This window comes from Ammospiza nelsoni, chromosome 4, assembly GCF_027579445.1.
Source record: "Ammospiza nelsoni isolate bAmmNel1 chromosome 4, bAmmNel1.pri, whole genome shotgun sequence".
Classification (NCBI taxonomy): Eukaryota; Metazoa; Chordata; class Aves; order Passeriformes; family Passerellidae; genus Ammospiza; species Ammospiza nelsoni.
Genome location: NC_080636.1, coordinates 49,533,650 through 49,552,939, shown reverse-complemented (window position 1 = coordinate 49,552,939; position 19,290 = coordinate 49,533,650). Strand labels below are relative to the sequence as shown.

The 19,290-nt window shown below is 37.1% G+C and overlaps 1 protein-coding gene across 1 annotated transcript in view; it reads right to left on the bottom strand.

The window, feature by feature from the left end:
- INPP4B (inositol polyphosphate-4-phosphatase type II B) overlaps positions 1–19,290 on the bottom strand; it is a 216,900-nt gene that overhangs the window by 76,308 nt on the left and 121,302 nt on the right. Inside the window, exons 6-9 of the mRNA XM_059470523.1 lie at positions 13,834–13,884; positions 10,623–10,702; positions 4,888–4,999; positions 3,197–3,269 (exon numbers count right to left, since the gene is read on the bottom strand). Coding sequence (XP_059326506.1) covers positions 3,197–3,269; positions 4,888–4,999; positions 10,623–10,702; positions 13,834–13,884 — 316 coding nt within the window. The remainder of the gene's footprint in view (positions 1–3,196; positions 3,270–4,887; positions 5,000–10,622; positions 10,703–13,833; positions 13,885–19,290) is intronic.

The following is a 19,290-nucleotide window of genomic DNA, read 5'->3' as shown; positions in this document are numbered from 1 at the left end:
GAGAACCTAATGCAAATATGTACCTGAAAAATCTCTTTCCTCCCATCTCCCCACTGTTACCACCATCACAAAGAAAAACAAACCCCAGAAAAGCCATCACAACTGCAGCAAGGGACAAAGAACACTAAAAATATGGATTCAAAGTTGTGACTTTTATTGTGGCTAGAATTATTAAACTCCTCTCCAGGTACTAGCTTCATCTTCAGGTCTTTGATTCAGGTCTGAATTTTCAGATGGGGATAATCTCAAGTGTAAGTTTTTTAAATGGTCAAATCCATGGGTTTAAGAAGACAATTTCATTTACTAAGTCAAAAAAAGCCTGAGCATTTTTCCCAAATAATCCCAATATGCAGTATTGCTAAAGCTTAAGATTGCCAATAAAAGCTGCGTAAGTACTTGATGTTTTCTTTATAAACAGAACTACTGAAGGCATGCAACTCCATAAAAATCTCAGAAGTATCTTCCCCTCCAACTGCAACAATAATTAATTTCTAACTGTAACAAGTTGTCTAGAACCAAATTCTAGAGGGCATGTACAATAAGAAGGGCAAGACTAGAATTGGTTTTCATAAAAAGTAGTGATTAAAATGAGTGAAAGTTTCATAAAGATAATCCTTGCTGTACTTAGACCGTGATCATGAGAGACATTGAAGAAAACCCAAAATCCACATGAACTGCCGTGGTTAAAAAAGAGAAAACTCTGTTTTAAAAGCTTTTCTCTACAGCATCAAGCCTGAAAGCCAATGCCATATATTTACCCAGGAATATTTTTGTACATTGCCATTTTTAATATGAAGACCTCTGTGCTTTTTATTCCATGCAATATCCTTCACATTGCTTCCCCTGAAAGTACAATCAAAAATAATAAAAGATTGAATACTCTGGTTTTATTTTCATTCCCTATTGAACATAGATCAAAGCATATCTCTGCCATATATTAATTTGCTAACAGTGTTTCTATTTATATCTTTCTTTGTAGCATAGGAATATGATGTGTATTACCTCAGGAATAATAATTACAGCTTTCTTAATTTTGCTTAATTTCAATTACTTTTATTATCTTTCTTTTTTAATTTAGAATGCAATTTGTTTACATGTAAACAACTGGCAAACTCTCCAGCATTATAAATAAATAACTGAATTTTGAGACGTAAATTCAGTCTCTGGAGGTATAGATGGAATAGTGATAAGGCTCTGAAACACACTGCTTATTCCCACTCAGTCAATAAGCATCTCATAACTCACTGGAGGGATGAGAGTTCCCTATCCTAGGATTTAAATTTCACAAGAATGCCAGCATGCTTCTATACCTACGAGTTTAAGGATTCACAGAGGCAGTTTTTTTTCAGTTTCATCATTTTGAAGGCCTGGTAAACAACAAGAAAATACCAGAAAGCTTTACAACAGCATACACATGTACTAAATATGAATGTATATGGAAAACATACTGTTCTGGGGGCAGTTCTGTATGAGCACAGCAGGAAAGTGGAGGTGATGCTGCATGAGAAGAGAAAGTCACAAATATAGGAAACAGACTGAAGACTAATTATTTATCTGAAAAAAACTTCCTGTGAGTGCAAACTCTTCCCAATATCCTGCATGCTGTCATTTCTTGCATACGCACGTCTTTCCCCTCAATTCTTTAAAAAAAGCCTGACAACCCAAAAAATGACAAAAAAAAAAAAAAGCTCTTCATGGTATGTTTGACTTTATAAACCCGAGTAGTGTTGGGTGGGCTTTGGTTTTATATTGTATATGACAATAACAAATGTGAAAACGCTGTCTAGATACACAGTAGAATCACATGGAAATATTCTTGACAAATTGATCGAGACTTCAATATTCCTAAAACTGACATCTACCTTGGAATTTCCAACAAAACATATTCACAACCTACAGCATTTTTCTAAACAAAAGAAGTCAACAAAAAACCCCAATCAAACCTATACAACGGAGGCAACAAACAGAAAACAATCTGTTGTGAATCAGCATCGTTCTCTGACAGAAATGTCATTTCTTCAAGTCTCACTAATCTGGATGACATACAGAATCACAATCAAAGAACTGCACTGGGCTAGATGAAATCCTTCACCTGGCCTCTGTATCTTGTGTCCAAGAAAAGCCATAAATACACACCTGGAGACACAGGATACCCTCTATGCCTCCAGCTATTTCCAGTTCAGGAATTTCTGGAGCCGGATGTAGCTCTGGCACATTCAGAAATTCTCAATTAACATCTTTCTCGCTTTGAATTGATGAAAATAAATGGTATTTCTCTAGAACATATTTTTTCTGATTCTGATGTAATCTCAACAACTCACAGAAAAAAAAATGCAATATTCACACACATATGGAAGAACTTAATTTTTGGCAGTTTTTAGGGCTTCCTTCAGACTGCAAGGCTGATTCAGGAAGTCTGCCCTATCAGAGAAATCAGATGAAAAAGTTTCAGGAAAGATTTTAAAAAGTTGTAAAAGTCTGGTAACATTCCTCCTCAACGGTACGTAACAAACCCAGAATTCTTGACAGTGCTGTGGTTTTAGATGACCCATATAACTTATTTGTGACATTGTTATTGCCGAGTAATGGAGATTCATAACTCGGGCTAATAAAAGTTTTATGGCACAGCACATCAGCATGTAATACTTCTCAGCATAATGAAAGAAAAACAGATCTAGTTTAACACCATGCACTCAAGCCCAAGCTGACCTAGAATTGAGAATGCCTTGCCAACAGCTCCCTTCATTCTAGGACAGACAGTTCCCAGATCAATCTGAAACTGCCACTTCACCAGTTATGAATGAGAGAGATTGATTGTCCTGGGTATTCACTCACAAATAATGCAGAATTATTTTACAGAATGCCGTGCAATGACACGACAGAAACTAATGATGTCAATTCCATGCCCATGGAAGTCACTGACAGTGATTTTCAGTCACTGAAAATCACTAAACAGTAAAGATGCAGGAGATGGAGATTTCAGCACTGCTTCAGAAAGCGCAATTGACACACATTTATTCAAACTTCTCAGTGAAATGATAATGCCAAACACATATAAAACACTAAAATATTGAACTTGAACATCTGTGCAGCATTTGAAGAGACATTGATGAGCTCTGCCACAAATCTGTGTGATTTCTTCAGGACCAGAGGTGGAGTTGCAAGAGCTGTCTCTTACAGATATTGGAGTTCTTACCTGCATTTAAGGAAGGCAGGTTGTCCTTCCCACTTATGCCCTCAGTGGCTGTACACTCACGAACCAATGCACACTGCAAAAAAATACAACACAGATGTGACACATTCAGGGGGTCTGAGATAAATCCATGGCAGTTTATAAAAGGTAGGCTGAAAACCATGAGTGATAATAATATAAACTTCCAAAGTCTTACTTAGAATTTACATTTTTCTTTATATTTCTGTTCCAAGATACTGTAAGACAATCAGAATTATAGCCAAGAAAATGAAAAAATATGATCAGCTGTTCCATAACAAAACAGAAATGTTTCCTACCAGTATTATGGCAGAAATGTTGAGAGATAGTAATACTTTCGCTTAATACGTTTTATTATAAAAATAAGGCACTTTAGTTTAAAACCATTTTTGACAAGTTCCATACTTTTGAAGAGGTTTCTTTAGACAAAGCAGTTTTCACATGCACAGTGCAAGAAAACACTTCATTAATTTTTAAACAAGGGAAAAGCAGGAAGCACAAAAAAGAATTAAAATGTGCTCAGATTTTGTGATTCACCAGTTCAAAACTTATTTATTTTTTATTAATTCAATGACTCATCATTCTCACAATTGCATCCTCACTATCAACATATAATCCAAGACTGTGTTGCAACTGATTTGTACAAACCAAGGACTCCTTTAAAGACCATACATTGGTCATGAGTCTGGTCTCTCTTTACAAGTATAAGAAACCCCTAGAAAGCTGCTGTTAAAGCCTTCTGTGTCTCCCCAGGCCTAACAGAGCTCAATAACTACATCTCCAATGACTGCAAGGAGTCTCATTCCACATTCTGCAGTGGAAGAAAAGCCAAATAAAAAGAGAAGGCTGAAAAAAGCAGCTCATGTTGCCTATATTGTGCAAGTTTTACAGGTCAAAATCAGGAAGATTTTGTTGGTTTTTTGGAACTGGTACCACTCATCTAAGGCATTGAAGTTCTCTGAGATAAGCAGTGAAAAAAAAGTGTGAAATTTACCCTCAGAATTTGACACAAAAGCAGACTGATTTTGCTACGCAGAAAAGATACTGAAAATAATGTCCTCTGCTCAAAAAAATAGTTTTATATGTAACTTCCAAACAAAAAAACCCTGCATTCCCTGTAGCAATATTTCCTTTTATTCAGGAAGAACAGGATACACCACAGTGTTAAGCAGTAAACTGTTGTATTATGGCTGCAAAAATTGTGTGCTCCCATTTAATGCAGATGAACCTGCCCCTTTGCAAGGGAATTTACCTCTTCTTTGCTTTGCCTGTCATTCTTCCAGCTTTTCAGTATTGTGGGCACAGATTGCACATAAAAATCAACATAAACAGGACTTCAAGGGCAGAAACCAGAGCAGCTGTCCAAGGAAAAAAGAAGCTGTATTTATGGCATCTCTCTGGACAGTTTTTATCAGAAGTGATCAAATATATTCAGTTGAGATAAAAATAAGCTATTCTTTTCTTCAAGAAGGAAAGGGCCTAGGAAACTCAGGTGAGAATATTACTCTGTACATCTTCATGAGTTTGGTTTTTTTTGGATGAGGGAGATAAGTTTACACAGTACTTGCACCAGAAATTTTGTTTTAAGTTCTTAACCCAATTTGGTAATTAGTATTTTAGACATCTGGTACAACAGATCATTCTAATTAACTTTGTGCAATAAACTGAGTTTCTACCTTTTGATCCTGAGCATCTGCTGTGATGTGATCTGTTTGCCCCTCATCCAGCTCTCCCATCTTCATAAGATTGACTTCAATGGTACCAACTGTCTTTCCACCATCAGATGTCCTGGAAAAAAAACAAACCCATGACACTGGGTCACTTGCAGCATCAAATTCTTTCAATTAGAATAACATCAGTAAATATTTAGTGCCCTCTCCATTCTGTAAGTGCAGTCACCGCTATTGAGCTGGCTATTTACCATCACAAACCAAATGTTAACAACAATGAGGCAACTTCTTCAGGACAATCAAAGTTCTCATCACAAAACTGAGCACAGCTAAGTGCTATAAATGGTGCATGAATCCATGAACACTGCCAAGTTCTCATTCTAGACCTTATCCTCTTTGTGGACCATTGGATAAAGGGCTGTAACACTGCACCAATATTCCACTTAGGATCTGCAATCCCAATGCAGAGTACATGGCTTTGTTTCCTAACAATCTGCAAAGAAGTTAGTTAGTTAAGTTAGTTAGTTAAGTTAGTTAATACAGAGTGTATTAACAAAATCCCTGCAAAACCAAAACAGTGAAGCTAATCTGAATATCACGTTTCCCTTAGTAATCCCTCCATAGAGAAATTATTCAGAATCCATCCCATTTCTTGAACTATATGGGAATGGTAGTATAGTTACAGGTGAATTCCTTTATTATCATCCCCATAAATAGTTTACTTTCAATTAATCACAAACAAATAATTCAGATGTACATCACCAAGAGAAGAGCATTGCTGACTTCCTTTTGGAAGAAACAAGGGTTTAAACTCCTGAAAGATACCAAATGCTTTTTCAGCTTTCACTGGCAGCACAGCACCAAGTTTATCTCCCCAGCTTATTCTGAACAGCTAGTTGTTTTTTTTTTTTTTGAAAGGAAGGAAAGAAGAGTAACTGATAGTTTCATAATAATGAGGAAAGGGTAACAAAAGGCACCAAGCAAAACTAGGCAAAAAGGAAATGGCAAGAATAAGTTCAGCACAACTACAAAAACACAGCGAGGAAGGAGAACCAAAACAAATACGTGTGGGGCAATACTGTGTCTCTTCTGAGCAGTGGAAATGAAGAGTGATGAATCAGAAAAAAAGAATACATAGAAAACTTCAATGTCATAAAATCATAAAACCACAGAATTATTGAATATGCTGAGTTGGAAGGAACCCATTAAACAAGTTCAGCTCATACAGTAAAATCTCAAAAAATAGTTACCCCCAAGATTTCAAATTAAATAATTATCTTCCTTGAAAACCACTAGGCTTTACTATACACTTAGTAGAATACACTCATCTTGCAACTACACAAATCTGGTCTTCTATAAAACCTTGCAAAATAAACATAATTCTTCATATTTTACATGTGTAAAACTTCATCTGCTCTAAGCCAAATTAATTACTGACAATAAAGAGACTATTAAAAATGAACCAGTTCCAGATAGTTTTGCAATTGAAGAAGCCTATATTAATTTAAGAAGTATCCAGAAGAAAAGTAGTAAGGGTTCAGTGTCCAAATTGTGCTTATGAGCAGAAATACATAATAATATTGAAAGGGCCTTCTGAATGAAGAACTTTCCCCTGAGTTGCTACAGCCTTGTGGCATGACTTCTCCTTCTTGTGTCAAACCAGCACCCAAACTAGGCTCTGTCAACAAATGCACTACAGCATTCCCAGCAGAAAGGGAATACAGCAGATGTCAGCAAATCACATATCTTTAGAAGCCAAAGTGTGTGGTTATGAGACTGACAATTTTTCAGGAGCTTAAGGTGTTCTGATCAAAGTGCCAAGCAAATAAACTGATCCAAACCAACAAGGCCTGTTGCTCCAGTAAAATGGAAATGCTAACTACACTTTCTCATCCTTGTCTCTTGTTCTTTAGAATCCTAAATATTTCCCTTGGTGCTATTATTAAAAGCTTGGCCTCAGTATGACAATGAGCATTGCACTGTTTGCCTGCACGAGGAGCAATATGTATTTTGTATGGGTTTAAAAAGACTGATTGATATAATTTCACTTTTATATATTTTTTATTATTATTTTCTTCTCAAAATCACTCCTGTTCTGGTCTAATACATAGTTAATATTACAATCTGTTACAGGTGTTACCTGTAAGAGAAGGTAATGCAACACAATAAAACTAAACAGTGGGACTTGTTGCATTGTAGTTGCACTTCTTTCTCCAGTTCTTATCTTCCCACACAGAAACATGAAGACACAATTTAACAAAAAAGGCAACAACAATAAAATCAACAAATCCCAAAACCAAAGTTTCTTTTGAATGCTACAGGCATACAAATCAACAAAGAGCTCTATAAATGCCCAGGGTAAAACTGTAAGACTGATTTTAAAACACCAGCAGTGCTTGAGAGTCTTCAGCTACTTGAAAACATGTATTTCACACTTTCCAGCAATACCATGAGATTAAAATTTCATTTGAAAGAAAATTTAAAAAGAGAAACAGAAGTGATGGAGTGGGAAAAATAAAAAAAGCTTAATGATCATACCTTAGTAGGATAAAACCCTGTATAATTTTACTTTGCACTAACAGTATTGAGCACACACACACACATTATGTATACACCTCATGTCCTTTGCTTGTAGAGATGTAAAAAGTCTCACATAGACACACTGTTCAACACAGCACCAGATCAGGAATTAATTGGTTTTAGGATACTTCATAATGCATTAGAAAGAGATCAGCTTACTTGCTGTAGTTTAATAAAGCTGAGAAGGGCACTCTGCACTCACATGGTGCAGTGAAGACGATCCCTGCATCAAATTTCTTTCAGTCATGAGTGAGGAGACATATCCCCACAAAACAAAGGACTGCACCTCGACAGCCTGCTTAGGGTGAGTTGGGATGAGGAATCTGGCCAAGAGAATAAAATCAGCATTGACATAAGAAGCCCATACACGGGACAAAACCCACCTGGCTTATGGAGATGAAAAATTGCTGATATTTTTTGGCACCCTGGGACAAGGATCAGCACTCATCTGATACCTGTCAGCAGAGCACCTGCATTTGAAACAGATTTCTCTACTATCCCAAGTCCTTAAGGATCCCCAGGTCAGTATTAGTTCCCCCAAATGTGAGGGAAGGAGATAGCCAGTAACACCATGAGCAGCAGGAATTTGTGCCCACCTTACTACTTCTGGCCATAAAATGCTGACCAAGGCATCCAGGGAGCAAAAAGGTAACAAGCTAGAGATGGAAAAGTAAGTGAGCAAGATGGACTGAGAACAGCAGGCATTTGCCTCCAATCTTCTAAAAAAAAAATCAGCTTTTATTGCTAAATTAGCAGCCAGTATACCTAGCTCTTATTTAGAAAGGAAAAAAAAATGTGTGATTTTATTTTTTCATCAGACACACTGTATCATACACTAAATATTAAGAAACATTCTCCTACTGAAAAATACTTCTGTTGCATTCAACGGACCATTTTTTGCCATTCATCATCACAACTGTATGAGAAAGCTGGAAGCAAGTGACATTGGATTATCATTGCAAAATGAAACATGCAAGTCTATAGAAAACCTCTCTCTTCTTATAAATTCCATATTGGAAACTACAATCCCAAATCTCTAATAACTAAATTCCTCTGCCAACATCTGTTGTGTACACTAAAGTAATTCTACAAATCAATCTTTTTGTGTTTTGATGATTACTGCACAGATCTACCAGAAACACTCAGCCACCAGTTTAGGACACCTTTATGGAGAAGAAAGGACAATCAAAATAAAAACTTCTTTTGCAGAGGTTTTGTAACTTGTGTCCCTAATCACTATTAGGGCACAATGGTAGGAAAACAGAGAAGTACAGTGCAGTGTGTCAGCAGTAAGAACTTGTAGACACAAGCCAGCTCTCCACAAAATAACACAAAAATACAAGAATGCTCCTTTGAAAACACTTTTATATTGTTACATTGTACCTCAGAAAGATAAAGCAAAAACATAACTAAAAAAAAAAAGGAAAATAAAAAGAAAACTCAGCTAAAAATTAAGCAGATTCTATAATTACACCAATCTTTACAGGGCACACCACAGAGCTATTTCTGGGTCCTTAAATCTCTACTTTAAATCTAACAAAGGAGTATCTCAATCACAGGCATGCCCTGATAAACTCCTATCCAAAGAATATCAACAAGAATTAAACAGAATTTCATGCTCTGACAAGTCCCTTGATATATCCTCTATCCTCCTGAGAGGTACTAGTACTGCAGGGTGATTAGAGGAAAGCAAGCTTAAATAAGTAGACTGCTCTGGTTAAATTGCCATCAAAGAAATGTGGATCATTTCTACTAACTTTCTGCTGCCCAATAGGCATAATCAGAAAACAATCCCACTTTTGAAAGGTTAGGATGTTTTTCTTAAAAAATATCCAATTGACTAAACCTTACCATTTAAAGTGTCTGCAAATTAAATTTAATTGGTATATTTGTATTTTAGTGTTAGCTGAACAAAGAGGGCAACCAAGACTAAAAATATTAATTAAAACCAAATTTTTCATCTATTTCTTATGAGTTTTCCATCTTAACTTTTTGCTTACAAATTGGATGGCTGAGATACAAAATATTTACTCTGAAACTGAAGTTTTCCGTTCTGTCAATTACTGTGCCACCTGTTGGAGACAATCTTCCAGATCAAATTTTCAATATGTCAGTTAGGGAAACCAAATTTATCCCAAAGAGCTAAAGACAACTTGAATTCCTGTAAGAACAGATTCTTACAATCACTAAGCTGGAGTTCATTTACCTAGCTCTGTACCCTGTCACTGATTAGAGTTCTGTATCACACCCCCTGCAGTCTCAGTATAGCTGCATATAACGAGTTTAGGAGACCACAAGCATTTTCATGTGGGAGACACCTTCATTAATTAGGACCACCTTCTTTAAACGTGCCTAAAAAAACCTGTACATTGCTAATTCTTTAAACCACACACACCAAACAAAACTGACAATTGTATGCTCCTTTCTAAAGGAAACTTTGAATGAATATTCCCTATGCCAAGTTCTCTGCAATTCTTCCATAGGTTATCATGGTATAAAATGACCTTTTCTAATCTGGCACATAGGAAGCTCCAGGTTATAGGGTTGATATTTCATTTTGGTGTTTAATTATGAATTTGTACATGGCAGAATTAGAAGCACTTCAAGTTGCCATCTGATATACCTGATGGAACATGGAGTTTAAAACACAGTCAAACAGCAATTCTAGAATTGTATAGGCTGGAAAAGACCTTTAAAAGCATTGAGTCCAATCATAAATCCAGCACTGCCAAGTCCACCATTTAACCATGTTCCTCAGGGCCACATCTACATGTCTCATACATATCTCCAGGGATGGTGACCACCCTCTTCCCTGGGCAGCCTGCTCCAGTGCTTGATAGCTCCTCATGTGAAGCATCTTTTTCATGATATCCAATCTAAACCTCCCCTGGTGCAACCTGGGGCCACTTTCTCTTGTCCTCTTACTTGCTACCTCTTGGGAGAAGAGACCAACCTGCACTTCTCAACATCACCTTTCAGTTAATTGTAGAGGGTGACAGGGTCTGACTGAGCCTCCTTTTTGGCAGGATGAACACTGCCAGCTCCCTCAGCCATTCCTTGTTTGACTCGTGCTGCAGACCCTTCCCTATCTCTGCTGCCATTCTTTGGATGAGAAATGCCAAAGGTTAGTAGTTAGAAAAACCATGATTTACAACACTTACCTGAGAGTGAGGGTCAACTGCTGCTCCTTTGACTTTACCAGATCACCCACTCTGAAAGTTGCACAGCCCAGGAAGCTTCGCTACAAATCAAAGCAGAAAGAAAAGATAATATATTCATTCATTTTTGTTACTTCTTTGCTCTCACACTTGAAAATCTTTCTTTGCTACCAAGAAAAATATTGCATTTCAATATAACAGTTTGATACTTAATCCTCTAGAATTTTTTTGTGCAGCATGATTATCAGTAAACTGTTAAAAACTTTGGTTTTATGGGCAGGAACCTTTCTCTTTTCCATTAAGAGCAGTCTAACAACCTGACAAAATAACAGGTTGTAAGATGTACAGCCACAGGAAGATTTTCATTCAGTACCAGTATTTGCATTTTGCATATATTCCTTCCTATTTTTCTAATTTCTGGATTACAAGAAGTGCGAAGTTTTCAGTGTTTTACCAAAGTTGTTCTTGTTATGGTTTTTCCTCAAGCCATTGGCACTACCATCCATGTATTCAAAATATGAATGTATATGCTAGGAAGGCATTCTTAAATTGAGTTCAGCACAAGTTTATTAATAGAAATGTTTTATTTCTCTAGTTCTTGGCAATGTTTTAAGTAGTGTTTTCTTCTATTTCCATTGTAAGGTGAACTTATTCACTTCATTAAAATTGCAGAGAAATGTGTTAATGTAACTAGAATGCCTAAAGTTAAATTAGACTACACCACTGTATCTTTTTCTTCTCTAAAAATCACTCTTCACACATAAAAAAGTAAACAGAGGAAAAAGGGTTAAATCTTCTTTTGCACTTTGGCTATTTTTTAACCTCTGCTCATATCCTGCTGAGATCCCATTTTGTCAATTTGGCCAGCAGTAGTATTCTTGCCTTGGGAACAATGGGCAAGAAACTAACAGCCATCTTCTACCAATTTATCTTTCAAATGTACAACACAACATCACTAGCTCTAAATAAATTGTAAGATCACGACATTATGTTTAATTTTTAGCAATAAAACAATAAGAAGCACAGAAAGTTTGGTTTTTCTTACATAACACTAAGTTTACTGTTGGAATGGCAAATTAGAATTCCAGGCTAAATTATATACATTCTTGGCTATACAAATGAAAGAAGAATCAAGTTGCTCTGAGTCAACAGAGACTGCCTACAGAGAGCAATGTTCTCTTCAAGGAAAACAGAAAAGAATTTGTCACTGCTGAGAAGAGTTACTTCTCTGGTAAAAAAAAAAAAAAAAACAAAACAAAAAACCTTCAGCCTGCTTTCTTTCAGGAAAGCCAGCAGGATGTTGTGTGCTTGAATGCAAACAATAAAGCTCTACACTAAGATAAGTTTTCTTCCATATACAACATACAGGTCAAAAACCAACTCTGAAATTGGGCAAGCACCAACAGTGCAGTTAGTAAACTGCAAACTGCATGTCTGCAGTTTAATAAACTGAGTCATGAGGTATGCCTTGTTCCCATCAATGGCACAGCCTTAGATTTCCTAAGCAGTATGTAAGCAGCAAAGGAAAAAGGACACAAGTTCAGAGTCTAGGGAAGGCTGGAAAAACATTGGATTTGGGAAGCGATGAACAGGAAGAAAGGAAGAAAAATAATACAGCCACACAAGCAAAGAGCACAGTTAGTTTTCAATGCCAAAATTAAAGGCACTTCTACAAAAAAAGACATCCAGGTGCAACACACGGCGATGCACAGCCTTGCTGGAGTGCACACACAAGTGGTTCTGTCTTCCTTTAGATGAGTCAGTGTGAGAGTGTTTCTGCACTAAAACTGTGGTCACACACACTTAGCCCAGATTATTTATCTTCTCCCAAGAGCATATCCTTCTCCATACTGCAAGAACGCGTTCCACAGCACTGTCTCTCCACAGCAGCCTTTATTCTGGCATTTCATGACATTTGAGTGTTTGTATTTGAAACCTGGCTGCTTGGAAAAGGGAAGAGGGGTATTTGGAATGAAACTGATATAAGGTTTGGTCACCTGGGGCTTCTTTCTGCAGCAAAATAGAACCATAAATATATTTGAGAATCCTAAGTCAGAATCCTCAAGTGACCAGGGCCAAGAGACAACTACACTGCTCTCTCATAAAGCCAAAGAGCTTTGGTCATTGTACCCGCTAAACATGTCTGAGCATCAGATCTACTTCTCCTGTGTCATGAAATTAAAGGTGAATGATTTTATTGGCTTAAAATGTTCTACTTAGTTCTCTGTTTCATATTCATATGCTTATTTAGAAAAAAAGAAATGCTTTGCTTGACAACACAGAGCTATGTGCAAAATCAAATAAAATTTCAAATGATCCCATGACCCAAATTAAGAGAGTTATGCTAATGTTCAAGGGGTCTAATATCAAACTGGAGAATACTTTTTCTATACTGATTTAGATAGCAATAGTCCACCCTGGGGCCTGAACTGGCAGTCTACAAACCAATTTAACTTTGCCCACATGACTTGGAAAGGCTTGAAAAGGAGGCTTTAAAACAAAATTTGTGCTGTAATGCTAATTGCAGAGTAATGCTCCTTTGGAATTTTGATAGTGTTCCAGACAGAAATCTTAAGATACTCGCCTTGAGTAGTTTGATGAATAATCTCAACTAGCCAAAGAGAAAAGTCTCTGTAACAGCTATATGGAAAGCTAAAACACATTGATTATTTCACTAAGATTGAACTTGCTGCGAAGCTACAGGTTTTTCAAACACTAGCTGAAGTCTTGAAAACCATGCCAAGGAAGCCCTTGGAAGGCAGAAAAGTCAAACCCTTAGGCTAAAAAATTGAAACCACCAGGCGTTTTCCATGTTTGCAGACAGATCTGACTCCTGCACCAGGTGGGCTTTGTTCTTTTACTCAGCTCGAGCAGGACCAACCTTTCCCACTCCCACCAGGAGCCCATATTACTCATGAGGTTTTAGCCCTCTCAGAAAATTACTTCCCATCCAGACTGCTTGCATGATATTAGCAAGGACTTTAAAGGGTTGTGCTGGTCTCAGGATAGCTTCAGTTAAAAGAGATTTTCAAAAATATGTGAATGGGATTACATCAATCCATGAGACTACCACTCCTGCCTTGATTATTTTATTCATTCCACCAAAAACTTTCGCTATTAAAAAAGATTTTCAGCTCCTGTTGAGCACTGAGTGTTTGTGCCTGCCAATGAGATGGAAAAAAAAAAAAATCAATTACTGAAAATGATTGCTTACCCCAACATCTGCTCTTGGTTCCTTGTGATCAGGTAGGACACTGGTGCGGACCTGAGAGAAGGGAGGGGGGAAAAAAGGCAAGGAATAATCAAACCCCTTTTGTAAATCTCTCTGCAAAAGACTAATTTTTTTTCCATGCCCTCAAAAGTGACCCTCAATTCTTCTATTCTAGCTGCAATTTAGTGTACAAAAAGAAACACTCCTTTAATGTAAAGATAATTTAATTATCTGTTTGTTATTCTAAATACATGTTGTTATAAAGCACCAATATAAAGGCTACCACAAAGACTTGACAAAGCAGAACCACAGCTTTTCTCAGCCAGCTCTTATCCCTTGATTTCCTACAGTGAGAACTTTGCTTTTTCCACAAAAGCCTGGAGATAGTAAAAAAACGCTATAATTAATTTATTAAGGGACAGCATATTTTAGAAATCTGTGGGAGTCCTCACAGGGATGCAATTTCACATTTCGATTTTCCACACTAATGCATTAGCAACTCCAAAGCATTTGGAAATCTAGTATAAAATGTTCTAGAAAGCTAGTATAAAATGTTCAATCATGATATTTTTATCTAAATTTAACCTTTAAATCCTTCAAGCCCTGAATGAAAATGAAATTACTGTCATTTTCTTGTTGGTGATACCCATCTTTCCCCTTTGAAGCTGAGGAAATAACTTAGAGCAATCTGTTTCTTAAAAGAAAGATGGAGTATCAACACCAAACCAAAATGCTGTGTCATTTTAAGATGCTAAAAAGCTGTTCTATGTGCCAGCCTCAAAGAAGTGACATCTGGCCCAACAACTGAAGTATTTATATTTTCTAATTATTATTATGGCTATTTATTCAAGAGAAATAAACTAATAATGTAAGAATTAACACTCCTTTTGATAATTTACTTATGTATTTGTAACCCAACAGCAGTTCATATTTTTAACAGTGTATGCATCTTTATATGATTCTACGTTGTATTTCACAGCAATAGAAAGCTAAAGTTTCTTTTACACATACTGTAATCAAAGAAATTCAACATTAATTTAGAATCAAAGAATATTAATTCCTTCTTTTGCTGGATAAAATATCAATTCAGGAGAACATATTTCAGCTTTTCTGACCCAACACAGGAGCAGAAAGGGATGCAAACACCTGACTAACCTAGAGTCTTCCATATAATAAAAGCATATTCCAGAATTTCAAATGGATTTAAAATACAGAAAAAACTTCTGCTGCATTTTGCAATACTTTTTGGTTCAGCTATGTTTGTTTGTTTTCATTTGGTTTTAACCCCTTTAAATTAGACTGTACATTAGACTGTACCTCTCTTCTTCCCAAAGTATATTTTGTTTGAAATTAAATCTAATGCCTCGATCCAAGTGTGTGCAAATATATGCAATTTCAGAAGCAGTATTACTATTTGACATTTATCAAAAGAGAAGCCACATATGTGTATGTAAATACATACATGGGTGGTACAGTCTGAACACTATCAGGTTGCCTGTTGGTTGAGTTCCTGAACAAACTCTCTGAATGCTGCAATTACTGGGGTATCATTATGGGATGGGCACACAGGCCTCATTATAAACATCAGGTCAGCTCATAAAAACTTATAAAACATAAGAAACAAGTCAGTTCTAGTCCCAGTCCACAAAATGGAAGAGAAAAAATGGGAGATGAATACAGAGGATTTGAAATGTCAAATATCCTCCCAGTGTATTTCTTGATTAAACAAACTGCCACACTTTTTAAAACCATGTCATAAATCAACTTTTCCCCTCTGGCCCCATCCAGAACAACTATAAAATCTAAATGCAAACAGAAAGTCAGATTTTATTCCCAAACATCCACTACTCTGTTAGAATTTCAGTTTTCTCATTACTCTCTCTAGGTTTTCCTGTGCAAAATGCAAACCTCTGAGTGAGGAGCTCATTCCCAACCGGGGTAAGACCATGCTTGCAGGGAATAGCACCACTACTGCTTTACCTCCCCAGACACAGAGAGATCACAAAGGCACGCAAGAAACACAGCTTGTGACCTGGACTAAATGCAGCAAAGGTTTTGGCATTTATCCATTCCTGTAATTTTGTTTGTAGAACAATACAGTTACCTTTTTACACCACAGTGGAGGCCTGTGGACCTACTGGGAAAAGGGCAGTGTGATGAAGGTTCGTGCAAGTGAAAGATGCAGAAGAGTAGAGAAGAATCTTAGGTGGGAAGAGATGATGGAGTGGCTTTAGCTGGACTCTTCTTGTCGTAGCCATGGACAGAACCAGGTTCCTTGTGACACAGAGACTGCATCCAGGGGGAGGCAATGGCTCAGAGCCAAAAGGGTTCAGTGTTGGTACCCTGCCTTTAATTAAAGCCTTTGCATTTCAGTTCACAATCAAAGGCCATGTTCAGAATGCACTCAAATTTCATAAACAAATAACGCTAGATCCTTCTCTTGGCTATTGTGGATTTATTCCATCAAATCAGCAGGGGCTTCCAGTGACTTCCAGTACTCACTGCTGGGAAAAGAGCACTGAACTCTGCTAACACAGCCAAGCAGCTGCACAGGCAGCTGTTACAGGCAGCCAGCCCCATCCTCACCACCACTGCCTGCCTGCCAGCACCAACACCCATCAGAGTCCAGGAGTTACGACTCCTTGGAATTTCTCAGTCAAACAAATTGCAGCTTCATGTGTTTGTGCTGGGTGAGCCTAAAACGCCAAAATTGTTATGGGGTTCTGCCACAAAATCAATCAGTTTTTCCAACAGTCCATATAAAACTAAAGAGAAAATATTTTCAAAATGGACATGCACGTGGTATTGCGGGATTTTACAGTTCCAATGGAAAACCTGACAGGCAGAGAAACTAATAAATGTTAAAACTTCATTAAAGATGAAAACTAATAAAGGGAATATAAGCTATATCAAATTACTGCAACATTTTATAATAACTGCATGAATTTTATTATATATTAATTAGTTTAAACTTACAAAATATATATATATATGCACGCCTATGTGTGTGTGTATATATATATTTCCTACTACACATAGTAGGGAAAATATGTATGCCCCTATTACTTGCTGTATAGCAACTGACAGTTTCCCCTGTTTACTTATCCAAAAAGGTCAAACTGAAGGACAGGACTATGTGCATCCTTTCCATAGGCAGCGTTTGAATGCGACTCTTTTGCAGAGCGTAGAGTCAAGACCATTCACTGGGCAGCACTGACACTGTGTGCTACCTCTAGGCACACTCCTCAAGATGTAATGTGAGGATAATAGAAAATACATATTTCTCAGTCCCAAGGAATCTTCATAAATTGCTTTTCTTTCAGATATCTCTACAGCTCAGTATCTTTCTCTGTGCAGGCTGCATCTTTGTGTGCTTTCTAGAGAACACAAGGCACAAGAGAAGAATCACGAGATCCCCCAAGCAAAGACTGAGTTTAACATAAATCTAAATAATTTTAATGTGTTTTTAGCGTATGCAACGAAAAAATGGAAGGAAGAGTTTATTTACCTTCTTAACACAGCACACAGCATGAGACTGGATTCAATTTTTTTAACCAATTTGAAACAGCATTTTTTCTGCAGAGAAAGCTTTGTCATGTAAGGTTATGCAACAGATTAAAAGTGACAAAGAAAAACATGTATAACTGTGACAGAGACACTCAGGCACCCCAGTGCCCCACAGTGATGAGTGCTGACTGGCACAGATCCACTGGGGTTTTTTTAAGCAGTTGAATTTTTGCAATCAATGACCACTGGTAGCAAGCTAATGAGTCACAGGCTTTTTCTGCCATCTTTCAGGCTTTTTTGAACGAAGCCCAATGATGCAAAGTAGCCTTCTAAAGTCTTAACAGGTACTGAATATTCTAGGCATTTGGTCAGTTATAATTTTAATGAAATAGAACAGAAAATCACATTTAAGTCTGTAGCTGTTACAATCAGCCAGTTAGCCTTGCCTCCTCCCCATAATAATTCCCAGGAATGATCCTGTTGAAGTCTGTTTTATACTGGGAACAATCTGCAAAATTTGAAGAGTAAAAATACCCTTCAAAGTGTTTGTGGTGCCTCTTCTTCCCGGCTTTCTTCCACTGTGAAATAAAATTCACAAAAGGCAAATTCTGACTTCTGTCAGCGAGCTACAGATGGAGCATTCCTAAGCTCTTCTGGCTCTTCATTTACATGGACCAGCCAATGGGGACCTGTGTTCCCAGATCCAAATAGCTCAGCCTAGTTACTGCAATGGCACTATTCAAAAATCCCTGAGACAGACTCCACAATCCAAACAAGGCAGCAGTTAATGGCAGCCAAAGAAACCCAGATGTTCTAACAAATTATATCCCAAAAAATACTCAATCTAGAGTGATGAAGGAAATAGGAAACTTGAGAGGATGCAAGCCCAAGCTGGTAAAAAGCTCCTACAGTTGTCTGATGAACACCCAGGTCAGCTCCACCTCGCTTCAGTGTACGGCAGACAACATGAATTAAAGCAAGTATTACTGGAGTGATCAGATGAGCTCAATGGCATAATAAAATTTCCAGAACATGATCTTCTGCCTCAAAATTTCAGCAAAATTTAAAATTTGACTGTGAATATCTGACAAAATAAACTGAAATCCTATATTTTGATTTACTGAATAAACAGCCTTTTCTGAATATGCTAAAGTCTACGTTTCATAATTTGCATCTATTACCATAGAAGTTGCAGTAAGAAATCTTAGTATAAATTAAACATGATGCCATTTCCACTGATGAACCAGTTACAAGAAACAAGATTGATTTTATTCATTTTGTAGAGGTATATCCAAGTGTTCCAGTTCCTTACCAGATTGCAACATCTACTCAAGTGACAAAAGGTTATTCACATATTAAACACAGAAAAAAAGTCTTGCTGCCTTAAACAAGTCCAGACCCTTCAAGACTCTACACAAAATATCCCTGTCTTCTGATTCATGGCAGAAGCTGAAATGAAGAACTCAGAATTTAACTTGTTTGAGCAGTCTATGAGCCTCCAAAGTTCCCTTGAGGAGCTGGTATTATCCCTGTGCCAAGAAGACCTGAGTGCATTTCCAGCTGGGGGCCTTGAGTTCAATATTTTGAAAGAGTTATTTTTATGTGAGGTACCAAACTAACCAAATATAGAAGCAAGCAATAGTTTTAAGATCACCCCCAAAAAACACTGAAGATTTGATCCCCCACTCCATGTTTTATGGTAACTTTTTAACATAAATTTTTAGATTCTAAAGTGAACATTTTCTAACTACACATTGAAATTATTTTAATTTCCTCTCCCTCTCTTCTGACTGGAAGGTCATTCAAAACACATGATTGCAATGATAGTTCAGAGTCGTTTCCTAATCTACAGCCCATCATTATTGATGGCAAGTTTATACTCCTTTGCCCTTCTGCCAACATGGTGTCTTAGATAAGTAATTCTTTTCTGTTCCTCATACTGGTCTCCTGATG